We start from the raw sequence: 18220 nt of genomic DNA, 5'->3' as shown, positions 1-18220 counted from the left end.
TCCTAGAGGTACCAGAGGAAGAGAGAGAGCAAGGGATCGAGACAGACTTCCCAACCTGGTGAAGGAAAAGGTACACAGATCCTGGAAGTGCAGAGTCCCAAACAAGATGAATTGAAACACATCGTAATTAAACCCAGACACATCGTAATTAAAATACCAAAGGTTAAAGACGATTGGAAAAGCAGGAAAAGCAGTTAGTTACCTCTAGGGCGCTCCCACAGGACTGCCAGCTGATTTCCCAACAGAACCGCTGTGGGCCAGAGGGAGTGGCAGGAAGTATTCAGAGTGATGAAAGGCCAGGACTGGAGCTCATCACCAGAAGACCAAAGTGTTGAAGAGACTTCAGAAGAAGAAAGATAAAAAATATGAGTAATCAAATCCTACCAGTAACTACTTTAAGTGTGAAGGGACTAAGTGCTCTGGAGGATGCGGCGGCTGAATGGAGGAGAAACGAGACCCTCGCGCACAGTGTCTACCGGAGGCTGCTTCAGGTAGAAAGACACACAGGCCAAAACCTGCTTTAAAGCAAACGCTGTGATGAGAGAAAGAGGGACGCAGCAGGTCCACCTCAGAACACGGACTTAGAAGGACATGGGCCCTGTGTGCACCTGGGCGTTATTTACAGTGGCCAAGATACGGAAGCAACTAAGTGCCCGTCGGTAGACGGATGGACAAAGGAGAGGCACATACCTACAGTGGAATGTGACTCGGCCATGCAACGCGTGAGATCTTGCCATTTGCAACAGCACGGATGGTTCTAGAGGAAAGTATGCTAAGTGAAATAAGTTAGACAAGGACGAATACCATATGATGTCATTTATGTGTGGAATCTAAAAAGCAAAATAAATGAACAGAACAGAAAAAGCTCACGATACAAAGCATTTTGATGATTGCCAGGTGGGAGGGTGGTTGGGGAAGGGATTAAGAAGTACAAACTGATAGTTACGATATAGTCACTGGCATGTAAAGTACAGCTTAGGGAATATAGTTAATAATATTGTAGTAATCATGTATGGTGCCAGATGGGTACTAGACTTATTGGGGTGATCACTTTGTAAGTTATATAAATGTTAAATCACTATGTTGTACACCTGAAACTAATATGTTGTATGTCAACTGTAATTGAAAAATAAAAAATTATTTTAAAAAAAGGGAAGTTCATAACTTTAAGGTAGTTTAATTCACTTTTGGTCTTTTTCTACCTTTTATTTACATTAAAGTTCTATAGATATTTTATAAACCTTATTGCTTTGTCTCTTGTATTTGGTGGGTATCCTTCTGCAATTGATTTTTGGTACAGTGTGAGGTGTAGGTTATTATTTTCATATGGAATGGTCCCAGAATCATTGGAATTGTCCTGGTCACTAGAGAGTCTTGGTACCCAGGAGTATAAATCCTACCTTCTTCAAGAATCTCTCCTTTAATAAACACCTTGACCCTCCTGGACCTTTTGCTTGTCTGCGTAGACCGTAGAATCAACTTGTTCGGTTCCACAAGGAAAAGCACAGAAAACCTTGGGGTTTTGATCGGCTGGGCATTGCAGTAATGCATGAGTTGACACCTATACAGCACTGAGTCTTCCACCAGGGACATTTTCTATATTTTTAGGTGTTAAAATCTGACAAAACAAATCATAAAACTTATGATTGTCTTTAGAGAGGTCTTGTCTTATTAGACTTATTCTCAGATATTTGATACTTTTAGTGTAAACGGTATCTTTTAAATTATTTAATTTTTATAGTGTTCACTGTGGATTGCAATTGATTTTCCTATTTTGACTTATCTGTCAGACTTTCTAAGCTCACTAGTTCTAACTACTCATAGCTTCTTTGGGGTTTTTATTATATGTAATCATATTGTCTCTGATTTTTTCTATCCTACCCTCATATCTTTACTTATTTTGTTTTAACTGCATATAGTTAATATGTGATAGTGGGAATTGCAGTCTTGTTAAGAGTTTTTATCAGGAGTGAATTTTATCAATGCCTTTTCTTTTTCTATTGAGATGATCACATGACTTTTCCCTTATTTTCTGTTAATGTGATTAATTGTACAATTTGTAATGATATATTATTCTTTTTATATGTTATGACATTTGCTTTGCTAATATTTTGCTTAGTCTTTTTTTTTTTTCAATCCTCACCCGAGGACATGTTTACAGAAAGGAAGAGAGAAAGAAAGAGAGAGAGAAAATCGATGTGAGAAAAACATCAGTCAGTTGCCTTCCACTGGGGATTGAACCTGCAACCCAGGCGGGTGCCCTGACTGGGAACCGAACTGGCAACTTTTCAGTGCATGAGATGATGCAGTGGAGCCTCTCCAGCCGGGCAGGGAGTCTTTGCACACGTGTTTGTGAGTGATGTGTTTCTGGTAATGTTTTTGTTAAGTCTTGGTGTCAAGGGTATGCCTGTCACAAAATATTTCCATGGTATCTGATCATTTTCATTTCTCCGGAAGAGGTGAGGTAAAACTCGTATTAGTTTTTCCTTAAATATTTAGTAGAATCACATTTGAAACCATCTGGGCCCACAGTGGTCTTTGTAAGAACATTTTAAGTTATAATCTCAATTTCAGATTTTCTCTCTTTCGTGTTGTATTTCGTAGAAATCTTTATCTAAAATTTTCAAAATGTTGGCATAGGTTTTTTGTAATATTATTTTATTCTTTGAATGCTTTATAAGGTCTGAAGAATGCTCTTTTATTCCTGACATACAGTATTTGCCTTCTCAGTACATCCCACCAAGGGTTTATCATTTTTGTTAGTCTTTGTAAACAATGATTTATGATCCTTCCATACTGTTTGAGTTTCCATTTCATTAGTTTCTGGTCTTGATTATTTCCTTTTTAAAAAAAAATTATTTGCATAATTTGTTCCTTCTATAACTTCTTTCTGATAAGTATGGCTCAGTGGTTAGAGTGTTGGTCTGCACATGGAAAGGTCGAGGGTTCGATTCCTGGTCATGGGTACGAACCTCAGTTGCAGGTTTGATCCCACGTGCAGGAGGCTACCAATTGATTTGTCTCTCTCCTATCAATGTGTCTCTCTCCCTCCTTTCCCTCCCACTCTCTCTAAAATTCAATGGAAAAATACCCTTGGGTGAGGGTTAACAAAAATAGAAATGCTTACTTAATGAAGTGTTGGCCTTCTTTTCTCCAGTATGTATTTAAAGCTATATACTGGGTGGACAAAAGGTCTACAGTTCATGTGGAAAATAGAACAATAATTAATAAAATTAATATAAGAATAAACTCCTGTGTACTCACAACTATAAACCTACTTTTGCCCCACCCTGTGTTTTCCTATTCCCGTGGCTTTAGCTACATTCCACAGGCCGTGCTCCCGTATACATTAAGTAGACCTTGCTATTAGATTTCTCCTTGACCCATAGAAGTATTTTAGAAGAAAAATAATTACCAAATGTGGGGGTTCTAATTATCTTTTTTGTGTTGATTACTAGCAGAACGGCATTATTACCAGAGAACATACTCTGTGGTCCTTTGAAGTGTGCTGTGATTGGCGTTACTCACTTTGGGGGAAATGCTCCTGTGTGCACTTGCAAGTGAGGCATCTTCTTAAATTGTTGGATGCACTGTTTTATATTTGCCCATTAGGTCAAATTATCTGTGTCATTCAGATGGTCACCTTACTGACTTTACTGCCTGCCTGGTCCATGAGAAGGATATTTTGAAACTTTACATAATAATTATGGATTTTTCTGTTTCTTATTTGACGCTGTATTATCAGGTGCCTTACATTTAGAGTTGTCACATCTTCCAGGTAAATTGAATTTTTCATTTTCAAGTGTCATTTATCATTTTCAGTGTCTTTATCTCTGGTAATCCTTTTTTTTACTGTAAAGTTTCTTTTGTCTGATATTTGTGTAACTTCTGTAGATTGTTAAAACTTACAGTATGTATCTTTTTCTGTCCTTTTATTTTTAATCTTTCTGTGTCTTTGTATTTAAGATCTGGTTAGGTTTTGTATCCACTCTGACATGTGTCTTTATCATTTAACTGGACTTAAACTTGGGTTTGAGCCTTTTAATTTTTCCCACCTGTTTTAGGTTTCTTTTTCTCTCCTCTTGTGTTTTTTTTTAATCACTCCCATTTCCCCACTCTGTTAGCTTGGAGGTTATCTATTGAGTCTTTTACTTTTCTTTCAGTTGTTTATCCTAGAGATTATAGTAAGCAGCTGACTTAGTGAAGTCTAATATTGTTTAGTACCTTTCCTCTCTTAGAGTACATTTTACTGTTACGCCTGACGTAAGTTGCCGTTGTTGCTGTGTGTTGTACTGTTTTAAACTCAAGAAGACATTATTGTTAATGTTTTATGCAGTGTCCATTGCCCACATATTTCTCTCTTGCATTGCCCTCCACTGTACCCTATATCTGGGATCTTGTATCTGGGACCATTTTGGTTTTGTCTAAAGAATGAAGAAAACATTTCTTATTCCCTCAGTGTAGGTCTGCTGGCGATTCCCTCCGTTACTGCCTGGTGACATGTAGAGAGTCATTCTTGAATCTGTGGCTTGATGTCTTTCCACAATTTTGGAATATTTTTGGCCTTAACTTCTTCAAATTTTGTTTCTACCATTCCTTCTCTTCTTCCAATTGCAAGTATATTGAAGAGATTCTCTTTATTTTCTGTCTCACGCCCTTTCCTCAATGTTTTCCAGCTGTTTTCCTTTCCATGCTTCATGTGGATCACACACACAAATATGTATACACACACCTGTCTTCCAGTTTAGCAAGTCTCTTTAGTTTTTTCTAAGCTGCTGTTAGGATTGCTTGTTGAATTCTTAATATTGATTTTTATAGTTTTTAGTTCCGGAATTTCCAAACAGTCCATTTTTATAGTCTCCAGCTTTCTGAAGTTCTGCATTTTGTCTTTTGTTCTGAGCAGGGGAGCATGTGGTTCTGGTACCTCCACTAGCTGGAGTCCATGTGTGTCTCTTTCCACTACTGTGTATTTTTTCATTCGTGTTATCTTGTTTTGTGCTTGGATATTTTTGCTTGTGTGTCAGAAATTCTCTTTGTACAATTACTTTAGGAACAATTTGAAGCCTAGGATGATATCTTCTTCCAGAGAGAATTTTAGGTTTGCTTCAGCCAGGGGCCTAGGAAGCACTAGAGCAAGCTGGGCTCTTCTTAGTCCAGTTCTGGTGGCTGATGTCTCTGAAGCAAAGCTGCAGCTCCTGGAAGGCCTGTCAACTTCTGGCTCACTCATTGTTAAGATGCAGTATTTTGGGTACTAACCCAAAGAGGGGGTTCATCATGGTTACTGTCCCTATAGCCCTGGAGGTTGGTTAAAAGTGCCTCCCGGTCAGCCTTCTAAAACAGTCCCTCCACCCCCTTCCTGGGCAAAAAAGACCCAAATGTCTTTGTGTTCCTCCTGGTCCAGCAGTTCTCCCTGGTCTTGTTACTCCGCCTTCAAGCAGATGTGGTCGGTATTTTGTCCAGCTTTTTCTCGTTGACCTCAGGCGTTGGGTTGGCCCCGTACATAGTCCAGCGTTACTGAAGTGTGTCTCTTTCATTCTGTCAGGTACACGTTTATATTTATAGTTTTGTCCATCTGATGAGTGAGAAGTATTTCACTGTTCTAATTTCCTTGATTATTAGTAAGGTTGAGCAATTTCTCATGTATTTTTTGGCTGTTTTTTCTTTTTTCGATTTATTTGGTTTGTATCTTTTTTGGGGTCTTTTCTTTTTCATATGGATCTAGCACTTTATAGATTCTTGATGTTGATCATCTGCTGTACATTGCAAATGTTTTCTCCCATTCTTTTATGGGTCTTTTACATTTTATTATGACTAGATCATATGAAAGATTTTAATTTTTAGGTATTCAGATCTTTTATGGCTTCTGGGTTTTATGTCTTGCAGATCAGGACACAATAAGTATTTTATAATTTGTTTTTTACATTTGTCTCTTAGTAATTCTTGAACTGCATTTGTTATGTATTTTGTGAAATATCTGATTTCTTAGCTAAATGAACAGTGTAAGGAGAGGGGCTCCTTTTCCCTTCTCCTTGTAAATTCTACAGGTTTTTCAATCCCCGAGAAGGGCAGTGAGTGGGCCTGAGGTAGCCTGCTGTCGGGGTTCTCCCTGCACCTCCCACCCAGTCCTGTCTTAGGAAGGTGGAGCTGGGATGTTTTCTCAGGGCGGGTCCTCCTGGCTGAGGCGCGGAGGGTTGTGGCTGAAAGGGAGACAGGTCATGATCTGTCATCACACAAATGAGGCCAGTGATAACATGTAACTAGTTTGTTTTTGTACAGATGAGAACTGTTCAGTCTAAAAATTCAAATGGTATAGGAAAGTTCCAAGAAGGAGGAGGAAAGAATGCTCCAGGCTTCCACTCCAAGAAAGGCAGCCCCCTTTCTGATCTGCGTCTCACACAGGAGGCCACTGCTTCCCCCGGGCAGCCCTGCAAGCCTCTGTGCACCGTCGGAGCCGGCAGCCCGGTGGCGCTGCTCAGGCCAGTAGTTCAGAGCTACATGTGCTTGCAGCCTGGTATTAAGAGCACAAACCTCAGAGCCACAGCACCTGGGTTTAAGTCAAGCCCTGTTATTGCCCAGCAGTGTCTCCGTTCCCTCACCCATTAGCTAGGACACCAGCATTGCCTGCCCCTGGGGTCCTGTGGGTTGAAGTGACTTAACACACAGCCTGGCGACACGATTCCAGCATCATGCTGGGTGTATATGGCCTGAGGTGCGTTCTGCTGCTCAGAGCGGACCTTGGCGGGTATCTGCACCCCCCCCTTGTTTGGAGTGATGCTCGCTCCGTCAGTGTGGCCAGCACAGCAGCTGAGGCAACTTCCTGCTGCTGCTTCTAAGGCCGACTGTGGTCGCCTTGCTGAAGACAAACCCAGGGCTCAGAACCAGGGTCCCCACGCTGCCTGCAGTGAGAGGCCAGAGGGCGCGGCTTGCCTCTGAGGAGCCTTCGGGCCTACAGCTTCCTAACAGGCCGGGTGCTGTGGCTGGCTCGAGGCCTGGCAGGAGGAAGCGCACGGTGCCGAGCTGCCCTCTCTTCCCCCGCAGGTTCAGCAGTACCGGGTGGCCATGACTGCAAAGGACTGCTCCATCATGATCGCGCTCTCCCCGTGTCTGCAGGATGCAAGGTGAGGTGCCCACGGGGGTCACACATGGCTTCAGCCTAACAGGACTTTGTGGATTGAGAAGTCAGTTTCCCCATATTTAGAGACCACAGGTTATAATTCAGTCAAAAAGACACGGAGAAAATTTTGAAAGATTGTTCTGTTAAATTGAAGATTATTATTTTCTAAGGAAACACCCTAAGGACTTAGAAGCAGTTTGGGTACTGTGGCACAGATTCCTTCCTCTCAGAGAAACCCTAAGGCTCCTGCCACTGCTCTGAGGCCTGAGGTGCTGTAGGTCCCATGGACCTGCTCCTCTGCCTCCACCAGGCCGACATGGGACCTTCATGGTCGTTCTGGTCTTTGAAACAACACGTGCATTGTTCTGCTTCCTATCTGCAGTATCTCCGTAGACACTGAATTGTCCTGTCTCCTCCCCAGTCGTTTTTAGGCACTCAGGATGAACCCGATAACCTTCCCTTAGTAGGCAGGTGGCGTCTTCAGCCTTGATCTCCAGGGTGCAACCCCACATGGTCATCCTTCTGACACATCCTGGGTCAAGGCGGCCTGGCTGCTAGTGTCTGGTTTTCTGCTTTTGAACTGAATATTCCCAGGAGTCCTGCTGCTGGACAGGCACAGAATTATCTATTTTCTGATAGGGACACTTCATGGAGGGACATTGAGAGGGTAAAACTGAAATACAGAAAAAGGTTGTTCTATTCAGTTGAAAACACCCCCATTACCGCCAAAGAAAGTGCCCCCAATGCTTAGGTATGGGGACTCTGTTTGTGGGTCAAGCTAATGATTGATGTTGGGTGAGAGGAAACCACACAGATGCTACAGTCACCCGCCTGCCTTACGCAGGGGTGCAATCGGGGTACAGAAATGTGAGGGGCAGAGGGCCAGGGCCTGATACCCTCAATAAAACCCCACACATTGGGATAGGAGCCTGGTCATGTGTCCAGAAAGTTCTGAGACACGTGGGCACCAGGCTCAGCCGAGGGTGGCCAAGTGTCGCGAGGTGTCAGGAGCCACGGCCTGGGCTCATGGGGAGCTTCTGGTAGACAAACGGAGGGGCAGCCCCCCAGCCATGCACCCACCAGCTGCCATGGGGGGGACTCACCTCATCTTGGTGGGTGCTACTTCTAAGTGAGAAATGGAGGTGTCCTTTAAAATGTGTAGCCCTGTTGAGGGCTGGAGACATGGACTGTCCCCAGCCCAGCTGCACTGAGCTTGGGTTTTAGGCCCGGAGAGGAAACTGAAGCAAGACCTTCGTTTGCAGACATGCTCTCTGCAGTTCAGGAGGGAGCCCTGGCTTCCTTCTCGCCAGCTGTATTTCAGAGCAGGATTTAAGTCAGAGTTGAGGCCTTGATTAGCCTCATCTAGACAGGAACATGTTCTCTGGCTTTCCTTCTCGTGTGCAGCAGCTTTTGAAATTGGTGTTTTGACTTTTTTTTTAAAAATATATCTTTATTGATTTCAGAGAGAGGGAAGGAGAGGGAGAGAGAGAGAGAGAAACATCAATGATGAGAGTGTCATTGATCGAGCCCGCAACCCGGGCATGTGCCCTGACTGGGAATCGAACCCCAATCGCCTGGATCCCAGGTCGATGCTGAACCTTGACTTTTTTTTAATGATTTCTAAAAAGTAGTGAAGGGGAAACCAGGACTCCTGACCACTTCCCTTCAGCCACACTGAGCTCATTTAATGCACTTCACCAGTCACCTGGGTGCAGACTAGACCAAGCGCTCACAGCTCCGCGGATACACAGCAGCCTTAGGACAAGATTCAGAATTAGTCTCAAAGTGTTTTTAAGGACACGTAACTGTTCAAATATTGTTCAAAGCGTGACTCTTCCGATGTTTAAAAAAAACACAAAACTAAGCCCTAAGAAACAAAATACAACACTCTGCAGATAGGACTTGAGACTAAACCACCACCCAGCTGTGAGAAAGCATGAAGGAGCCGGGGCTCCACCAGATGCGGGGAGGGCGTGTAAGAGAAGCCTGCTTTCAACAGTTTTTCCACCTGGCTGTTGAAGGGCCAGATCTTTCTACTTTTTCTCAGGTTTTGTAATAGCTGGCCCATGATACAGTCTATTTTTCAGCACCTTTACCACTGGGATATGGGGAATGTCACAAGTATCCTGTGTAATTGGTTTTTCATCTTTCTGCACATTAACCCTCTCTTACCTGGTGTGCTTGGCAGGTCTCAGCAGAAGCTTCAAGTGCTGGTGCACACCGCGCGGACAGACAGAGATGGGATGCGTACAGACGCACAGAACAGGCGCTCTTTGTGAGCAAGGGTGGGGGAGTAGGGAGCGAGACTGAAACGGCTTTTCTGCTTTCAGCTCTGACCAGAGGCCTGCTGTCCCGTCGTCGAGGTCCAGGTTTGCCTTTTCTGCGTCTGTGCTGGACCTCGATCTCAAACCCTACGAGAGCATCCCTCATCAGTACAAACTGGATGGCAAGATAGTCAACTACTATTCAAAGACTGTACGTGCCAGAGATGCCGCCACGATGTCAACGCGGTTCAAGGAGAGCGAAGACTGTACATTAGTTCTGCATAAGGTCTAACTTTTTCCTGTGGTGTCTTTGAAACTTGAACATAGAATGTGAAGGTTGAACGCTAGTGCTCTTTTGTGTTGGGTGACTTGGCTGTGAATGTTGTCGCTTTCTAACCACTGTTGGGGGGTGCTGCTCCTGGGACACAGACTGGAGGAAACACCTCCAGGACCAGGAGTGCCAGGCGTGAGCCCTGTGGCGTTCTGGGTCCTGGAGGCCTCTCTGGGCAGTTTTCCTTCCCACCCAAGGCTCATGTCTAATCTCTAACGCAGATTCGGATCTCATACCACCAGACTCCTAACATACAAAACTTGAATTATCACGTATACCTTACATTTGGCCTTTAAAAAAACGGATCCTACTGGAACTTCCCCAGCTGAATTACTTGGCCACTTTTTTTAAATTTTTATGTTTTTTTTATTGATTTTAGACAGAGGAAGGGAGAGGGATAGAGAGAGAAACATCTATGAGAGAGACATCCATCGGCTGCCTCCTGCACGCCCCCTACTGGGAGTCAAGCCTGCACCCAGGGCATGTGCCCTGACAGGGAATCGAACCAGTGACCTCTTGGTTCCTGGGTGGACGCTCAACCACTGAACCACATGGGCCAGGCACACGTCAGCACAGGCTTGGTGGTTCCTACTGCACAGTGATGGGTTGTTGGCACAGATGTCAGTCCTGAATAGTGTTGGCTCGGTCCTGGAGGAGGTGCCACATCCACCACTCTGCACAGGATCAGCGGTGACCATGGGACTCGGGTCGGGGGTCAGCACCACTCATGCAAGCATTGACTTTCACTTTCTTTTATTTTCTGATTTTGTCCTTGACGTTAGGGGAGATGAGGTGTTTGTTTGCCTGAAATTGCTGCTGTGGACATTGGAAGGAAGCAGCTGCAATGCTGAGCTGCTGACCAGGGTGGGCGCCCCAGGGCAGCTGTTCCTCCCAGCTCTGTGTTCATGGTGTTCTGGGTGTTTGCGGAACCTCTCCCAGTGTTGCCAGAGCCAGCGTTGTTTCCCTCCTCCCTCGGGCTTCACGGAGATGGGTGGTGTGTTGCCCCGAGTGCTGCTGGGCCGCCTCCCTACCAGGGCTGCCCAGGCCCTTCTTAGGTTCTCGGTGGGCTCACCCTGTGGGCCCGGCTGCTGTGACACTGCTGGGAACCTGGCTTCAGCTTCTATTCTAGAGTAGGTTGTACAGACTAACTATTTATATCATCACTTTGAGGGATTAATGAAGGCTTACTGTAATATAATATTGTAATATTAGTGAAACCGTGGAATTATATGAAAATGCTACATGAAAAATGAGACTATTTTGCTGATTGTAAATTTTTGTGGAGAAATTTTGTGATAACTTGAGAATTACACCTGTTTGAATTAAGCCAGTTTTTCAAGAATTTATTCTTTAATTCTGTCCTAACATTTACTTCTTACTTCTGTATTCAGAGGGTCAAAAAGATAGTCAAGTGACTCGCATCGCTCCTGTCAGTGTGTTGGGGTCTGGAGGCTCTGGAGACCCCACCTGAAGGGACATGCACAGAGCTGTGTTCTCGTGGGCAAGTCCCACGTGTGGGAGGGAAGCAGCTGTCAGTGTTGTTCTGGCTGGAGGATTTCCTTGTTGCTGGCTTGGGACAGGGGAAGGAGTGGGTGGGAGATGACAAAGGCATGCGGTCCTCCCCGGCACCCCGTGGGCCGAGGGTCCTAGGTCCCCGTGCACGGAGCTCCAGCACCGCACCCGAGGAGGGCTGCGCAGCCTCTGGGCCTGTCCTGGCTGGACCAGGCAGTTTGGAGCCTGGGGACGAGGGGACAGGACTGCACCAGAGGTGGTCTCGGTCCAGCCCTTTGCTGTTCATTCTGCCACAGCCACTTATGTCACTGGTGGCCGTTTGAGTGAAACCGTGTTCCCACCAGTTCTGACATTTTAAATGGTGACCGAGGTGAGTGCAGCACGAGGCTCTGGGCGTAAAGGAGGACCCGGCGCGGAGGCCGGCGGGGGGCGGGCAGGCCTCACCGTCTTACTCGTTTAAGCTCACACTCGCTGTTTTGGGGACAGCTAAGAGTGAGTGTCAGGACTTGCTGAAAGGTGCTGCTGATGCCTCGAGTGCTGCTCTCCCAGGGGTCTGAGGAAGGTCTAGGAAATGAGGCTCCAGAGCCCCAGATGGGGGCTGCCTCTGCCCTCAGCCTGGGTGCGGGAGGGGCGCCAGCTGCTCCCCTCACGTCCGTCTTTGGCATTCTGTATTTAAATAGCTGTATGTACTTTTCATGTCCTGACAGTTTATATATAACATGTCACAACTGCACAGACAACATGTTCTAAGGGCATGGTTTCTAAGTGGAAAATAGCAAATGTTTATATTCAATAAAATCAAACGCCTCCTGGGGCAGCACCCGACTCCTACGTGTTGCCGTGTCGGGAACTAGTGCTGTTCCCTGTGCATAGCGATCGTATCAGGCTTTCCAGAGCCGCCTCTATGCCCAGCACGCCCAGCAGGGTTCGGAAGCTGAGAGGAGCAGTTTCTATTACTCCCTTCTTGTCCCACTCCAGGGCTGTAAAGAAAACAAACTGGGTGAGAAGCTTCACTGAGACTCTCCCCTCCTCCCCGCCCAGCTGCCCTGGGTCATGGCTGTGAATGCAGCACTGACTGGGACCCCCACCCCCTGCACTCAGCCCAGGAGGGCTTCGGGGGAGCAATCCCCCCACAGGTGCTTTTGAAGTGATTATTGATCAAAATATTTAAAAAACTGATATAAAAAGTATGATGAAATTTCCAACTTTTGATTCTTGCCTGCTGGGCACACTAAGAAGACACCAGAACACCGCCGGGGCCCCTCCCTACCTTGCTGCGGCACCTGGGTGAGAAGATCCAGCTTCGGCAAAACCTTCCCTTCTTCATCTATTTGTACCCTCCAGACGACGGCTAATTCCAGCCTGAAAGAGGTAAGGGCCGTCCCTAGGTGCCCTTGAAACCGGTTGGAGTGCACTCGCCGCAGGCAGGAGGCCTGCTCGGCTGGCCCTGTGCCTAAGGACATCCCGCAGGTGAGAGGACGTGCTGTCCATTAGTCAGCAGCAAAAGGAAAGTGGAAATGAAGACAGGAAGGCACCGCTTGTACCCCTAATGTTAGTGACAATAAGAGTGAGTACAGGACTCAGAGCAACAGAAGCGACGTTTCCTTGGGAAGTAAATTGGTAAACTACTTTGAAAAGAATTTGGTGGTGACAGAAAGCCGAGTCTGTCCTGTGATCCAGGATCTGCACTTCTAGGTATATGCCCGAGAAGCTTGTGTCCTCGGGGGCCAGGAGACATGAACAGGACGTCAGAAATGGTGGGACACTGAATAACCCAAGTGCTCAAGACATGCAGAAAACAAACAGGACCTCTGCCCGCTGGGGTAAGCACTGAGGGGCCAGCTACAGGTACCCCCAGATGTGAATTACGGGAATGTTTTATTACCAAAAGGCAAGTCCCAGGGCCTACATAATTATGACACCAGTTTAAGGCTTGAAAACTGAACACTGGTAGGCACGCGCGTGCAAGTCATCTGAGTACATCATTCCAGGCAGATCTCCACGCGCACATCCGGGGCGGCCACGGCCACGGAGAGGAGACCCGATGGGTCCTCCGTCCCTCAGAGCTCGCTGCCTCCTGAACTTTAAAGTTGATCCAAACACCACCACTTCCTGGCCTCTTCCTTGGTCCCCTCAGGACCCCTGCAGTGCAACCTGCACCCGCTGGCCTGTTGCTCACCCGCCAGCTGAGCAGACATTTACTGTCCCCACGCTCCCCTCCTCCCTTACCCTGCGAGGCCCCTTCCTGCTGTGCCGCCATCAGCCGCCTGTCTGATTCTACAGACACTTCTCAAGATGGCAGGAGTTTACATCTGTGCTCTACTGTTTGTAACCCTCGTTCTTCACAGACGGGAGACACCATCTGATTGCTGGGAAGGGACCTGGCCAGCAGGGACAGCCCGGGCCCCACAGGGCATCTGCACTCACCCTGGATGGCTGGCGCTCCGGATCCCCATGCAGCTGGAGGAGGCCCCCTCCGCAAGGTGCACAACCTCTGGGTACTTTTCCTGTGGAGAGAAGAAAACTTATTTTTATTTTATTTATTTTTTAATATCTTTATTGATTTCAGAGAAAGGAAGGGGGGGGAGGGAGGGAGACGGAGAGAGAGAGAGAGAGAGAAACATCAATGATGAGAGTCATTGATCAGCTGCCTCCTGCATGCCCCCTGCTGGGGATCAAGTCCACAACCCGGGCATGTGCCCTGACCGGGAATCGAACCGTGATCTGGATCCTAGGTCGATGCTCAACCACTGAATCATGCCCGCTGGCAGAAAACTTATTATTTTTAAAATCATAGTTTCAGGTGTACGCCCCAGCGATTAGACATTACATAACTTACTAAGTGATCATCCCCATAAATCTCGTACCCACCTGACACCTTACACAGTTGTCAGAATGTTACTGTATTCCCTACGCTGTACTTTACATCCCCGTGACTCTTCTGTAACGACCAATTTGTACTTAATCCCCTCACCTTTTCACTCACTCCCCTAACCCCCTTCCATCTGACAACCGTCAAAGTGTTCTCTGTATCTATGAGTCTGTTTCTGTTGTGCTTGTTTTTTTAGGTTCAACTGTTTATGTATTTTGCCATTTTATTGTTCATATTTTTAATCTTTTCTTTCCCTTCTCATTCTTAAAGAATTCTTCATTCATTCTTCAACACTTCCTGTAGTGTTGGTCTGGTGGTGGTGAACTCCTTTAGCTTTTACTTGTCTGGAAAGCTCTTTATCTAGCCTTCAGTTCTAAATGACAGCTTTGCTGGGTAGAGTCATCTTGGTTGTAGGTTCTGGCTTTTCATCACTTTGAATATTTCTTGCCACTCCCTTCTGGCCTGAAATGTTTGTTGAGAAATCAGCTGGCAGTCGTACGGGAGCTCCCTTGTAGGTAACTAACTGCTTTTCTCTTGCTTTTTTTTTCTTTTAAATATCTCTTTATTGATTTCAGAGAGAGGAATGGAGCGGGAGGGAGGGAGAAACATCAATGATGAGAGTCATTGATCGGCTGCCTCCTGCACGCCCCCTACTATGGATGGAGCCTGCAACCTGGGCACGATCCCTGACCAGGAATCGAACCGCAATCTCCTGGATCCTTGGTCGATGCTCAACTGCTGAGCCAGGCCAGCTGGGCTCTCTTGCTGCTCTTAAGATTCTCTCTCTGTCTTTAACCTTTTGCATTTTAGTTATGATGTGTGTGGGCCTCTTTGGGACTCTCTGGGCTTCCTGGACTTGTAAGTCTATTTCCTTCACCAGGTAGAGGAAGTTTTCTGTCATTTTTCCAAATAGGTTTTCAGTTTCTTGTTCTCTCTCAAGCACCCCCATGATGAGAATGTTGGTATGCTTGAAGTTGTCCCAGAGGCTCCTTACAGGTTCAACTGTTGACAGATATGTATTTATTGCCATTTTATTGTTCATTTTATTTTTACTTTTGCTGTTTTGATTGGGTGTTTCTTGCTTCATTATGTTCCAAATTGCATTTCTCAATTTCATCTACTCTACTGATTCCGTGTCATTTCATTTAGTGTATCCTTCATTTCTGACTGTTTTGTTTTTTTAATGGTTTCCATGTTGTTTTTTATACTGTTGAACTTCTAACGTCACTGAACATCCTTATAACCAGTGTTTTGAACTCTGCATCTAGTAGTTTGCTTGTCTCCATTTTGTTCAGTTCTTTTTCTGGAGTTTTGTTCTGTTCTTTTATTTGGGACATGTTTCTTTGTCTCCTCATTTTGGCTTCCTTCCTGTGTTTGTTTCTGTGTATTAGGTAGAGCTGCTACATCTCCCGGACTTGACAGCATGACCTAATGTAGTATGTTTTCTGTAGGGTCCAGCAGCATAGCTTCCCCGATCATCCAAGCTGGGCACCCCGACCCTCCACTCTGGTGGGCTGTGAGGACTTGTTTGCAGCCAGACCTCTGACCACTGTGGAGAATCAGCTGTGCAGGGCCTACCCTACAGAGCAGGACTTACATCAGCAGGGCTCTGGTACCTGCTGAGTCCGCCCCTTGAGTGTGTCATTTGTGGAGGTGGTTGAGAGGCGATGCTTTGACATAGTCTGAAGCTCTCCACTGGGTGTGCTAGCTCTGGGGCCTTTTGGGGAGGTGCAGGCTAAGGTCAGCTGCTGTCTGTGCCCTGCCTGGGGCCACCCTGCATGAGCTACAAAGAGATCTGCAGGTAGCTGCTACTTGTGCTGGGTTTGGAGGAGCCCAGGGGAGGGCAAGCTATGAACCAAGGCTGGCTGCTGCTAGTGTAGGGCCTGGGGCTACTTAGCCAGAGGTATGGGGCCCGCTGAGGCCATATGCTGCTTGCTTGAGAGATTTTAGGAAAATCTGAAGCATTAGCCAAGACAGTTCATTGGTATGGCAGAGCCACTGGAAACAGCTTGGGTGGGCCCAAAAGTGGGGTGGGGCAGGGCTTCTGGGAATCACCAGGGTGGGGCAAACAGTGTGAGCCAGGTTGATGGAGACTCAGATATGGTGCCTGCCTACTGGCTCTGTGTGGGGAGGGCTCAGGAAAGGAACAGTGGCCTCTGCCAGCTCTCCTCTCTTGGAGAAAGCTGCCGCCCCCCCCCCATCTCACCCTGATGCCAAACCGAAAGTCTGATGGGTTTTCCTTTGTAGGTCACTTCTTTTCCCCGGCTGCTCTAAGAATTTTTCTTTGTCATTAATTTTTGACACTTTTAATACAATGTGCCTTGGAGAGGGCCTCTTTGGATTGAGGTAACTAGGTGTCCTGTTTGCTTCTTGGATTCGAGGATCTATTTCTTTCCATAGGTTTGGGAAGTTCTCATCCTCTATTGGCTTAAATAGATTCTGTTCCCTTCTCCATCTCTTCTTCTTCTGGATGCCTATTATTCTAATATTGCTTTTACTGATGGGGTCAGAGAGTTCTCATACAACTCTTTCATTTTTCTTTATGCTCAGGTTTCTCTCTTTTGCCCTGTGTCATTTCTAGATTCATATCTTTAATATCACTAATTCTTTCCTCCATGTGGTTGGCTCTGATTTCTGTGCTCTGTAGCTCATTCCTGGTCTCCTTAATTGCATGCTTCATTTCCAGGACTTCTGATTGGTTCTTTTGTAAAGTTTCAGTCTCTTTGGTAAGGTACTCATTTTGTTCATTGATTTGTTTTCTAAGTGCACCGAATTACCTGTATTTTCTTGCATCTAATTGAGTATTTTCAGAACTGCAGTCCTGAAATCTGTCATTTATATCACATATTTCCATGTGTTCCAGCTTCCTTTCTGGGGATTTTTCATTTTCTTTCTGGTCATCCTCATTACCATTGTTATTTATGGTATTTGCCCCTCTCCTTTGCCTAGGCATGAAAAGCGCTTCAAGCAGTGTTCTCTGAAACGGTCTTTCTACTATTTTCCAGTAGACGGCACTGAATTGCAGGGTGTTTTTACCTCTGTGATCTCCCAGACTTGACCTCCACAGCTTCCGTAAGACAGTACAGCCACACTGCTTGGGGCTGAGGTTTGTTTTGCCCTCACCATAATGGCAGCCCCAGATCTCTGTGAGGTCCCCCCCCAAGCACCAAACCCGGGGATCAGTCACAGAGTGAAACAGTGGTTCCACTGCAGTAGCTCTTGGTTTACATATAAAATGTTCCTTGACCTGATACCAAGGGCAATGGGAGGTGAGTTTTGGGAGCCCAAGGGGCAGCAGGGCTCTGTGGTTCTGTTTCTTCGTCAGAATCACCCCCGCCCAATAGTGGACTGCCCTGTGCCAGAACCCCACTTCTGGCATCTGCTGGCTCAATCACTGTTCACTCCACTTGCCCTGCTGGACTGGCCCCAGCAGCTCTGTTCCTCCCAGCTGGCTGAAAGAAGTGCCTACTCCCAGCAGTTTCCTCCCCTTTCCCGGCCACACTGTGAGCTCCTGGCTGCAGGGCTGCATCTGCAGGCCATCTGAGCTCTCCTCCCTTCTCATCTCTCCACTTATTCCTGGTTGCCTGCCTTTAGATGTTTCAGTGTGTGGGTCTCTCAGGCGTGCTTCTGTATTGAGTTGGGAATTCTTTGTAGTTGGTTAATTTGTTGAAATTTCAGGGGAGAGGACAAGGGGATCTCTCACGCCACCAATGCTCTGATGTCACTGGATTCTTTAAATGCCTAGTTGTAGAACTTCTGGTCAGCCAGATTTCAGGTGGTTCTGAATGATGGTGGTTCTGCAGTTTAGCTGTAATTGGGAGGAGCCGAGCACCATTTTTACCTACACCGCCATCTTGGCTAGAAGCCCCCTTATTTTTTTTCCAGAGCAATCTGTGGGGCACAAGGATGCTGACCCATGGGATGGGAAAGGAATGGGAAACCCCTTTGAGGTGTCTCTCTCATTTCCTGAAAGCCTAAGTTCTGATGTGCCAGTCACTCCCCCAGTACACAGCATCGTGGTGCCCTTGTCCACGGCCACCCATACGCCTGCCTTCTGTGCTCACTGGCACAGTGTCCCAAGTCTTTCCACGGCCACAAGGCTTCCAGGCTGCTGCACTATCAGCTCC

General features: G+C 46.4%; 2 protein-coding genes across 3 annotated transcripts in view; one reads left to right on the top strand and one right to left on the bottom strand.

Moving 5' to 3' along the window:
• Positions 1-11035, top strand: part of IPPK (inositol-pentakisphosphate 2-kinase) — a 49857-nt gene extending 38822 nt beyond the window's left edge. Inside the window, exons 12-13 of the mRNA XM_081150846.1 lie at positions 7039-7118; positions 9445-11035. Of these exons, the coding sequence (XP_081006972.1) occupies positions 7039-7118; positions 9445-9670 (306 nt within the window). The 3' untranslated portion in view covers positions 9671-11035. The remainder of the gene's footprint in view (positions 1-7038; positions 7119-9444) is intronic.
• The window catches only part of CENPP (centromere protein P), a 215107-nt gene continuing 207334 nt past the window's right edge, over positions 10448-18220 (bottom strand). Inside the window, exons 6-8 of one of the 2 annotated variants that reach the window (XM_081150855.1) lie at positions 13649-13728; positions 12492-12583; positions 10448-12201 (exon numbers count right to left, since the gene is read on the bottom strand). In XM_081150855.1, coding sequence (XP_081006981.1) covers positions 12050-12201; positions 12492-12583; positions 13649-13728 — 324 coding nt within the window. In that variant the 3' untranslated portion in view covers positions 10448-12049. The remainder of the gene's footprint in view (positions 12202-12491; positions 12584-13648; positions 13729-18220) is intronic. The other variant, XM_081150854.1, reaches the window with a different exon arrangement.

The sequence above is a fragment of the Miniopterus schreibersii genome (assembly GCF_964146895.1).
Source record: "Miniopterus schreibersii genome assembly, chromosome: 11".
In the NCBI taxonomy this organism is placed as follows: Eukaryota; Metazoa; Chordata; class Mammalia; order Chiroptera; family Miniopteridae; genus Miniopterus; species Miniopterus schreibersii.
Note: the sequence above shows the minus strand (reverse complement) of the source record. Positions and strands in the feature narration are given on the sequence as shown.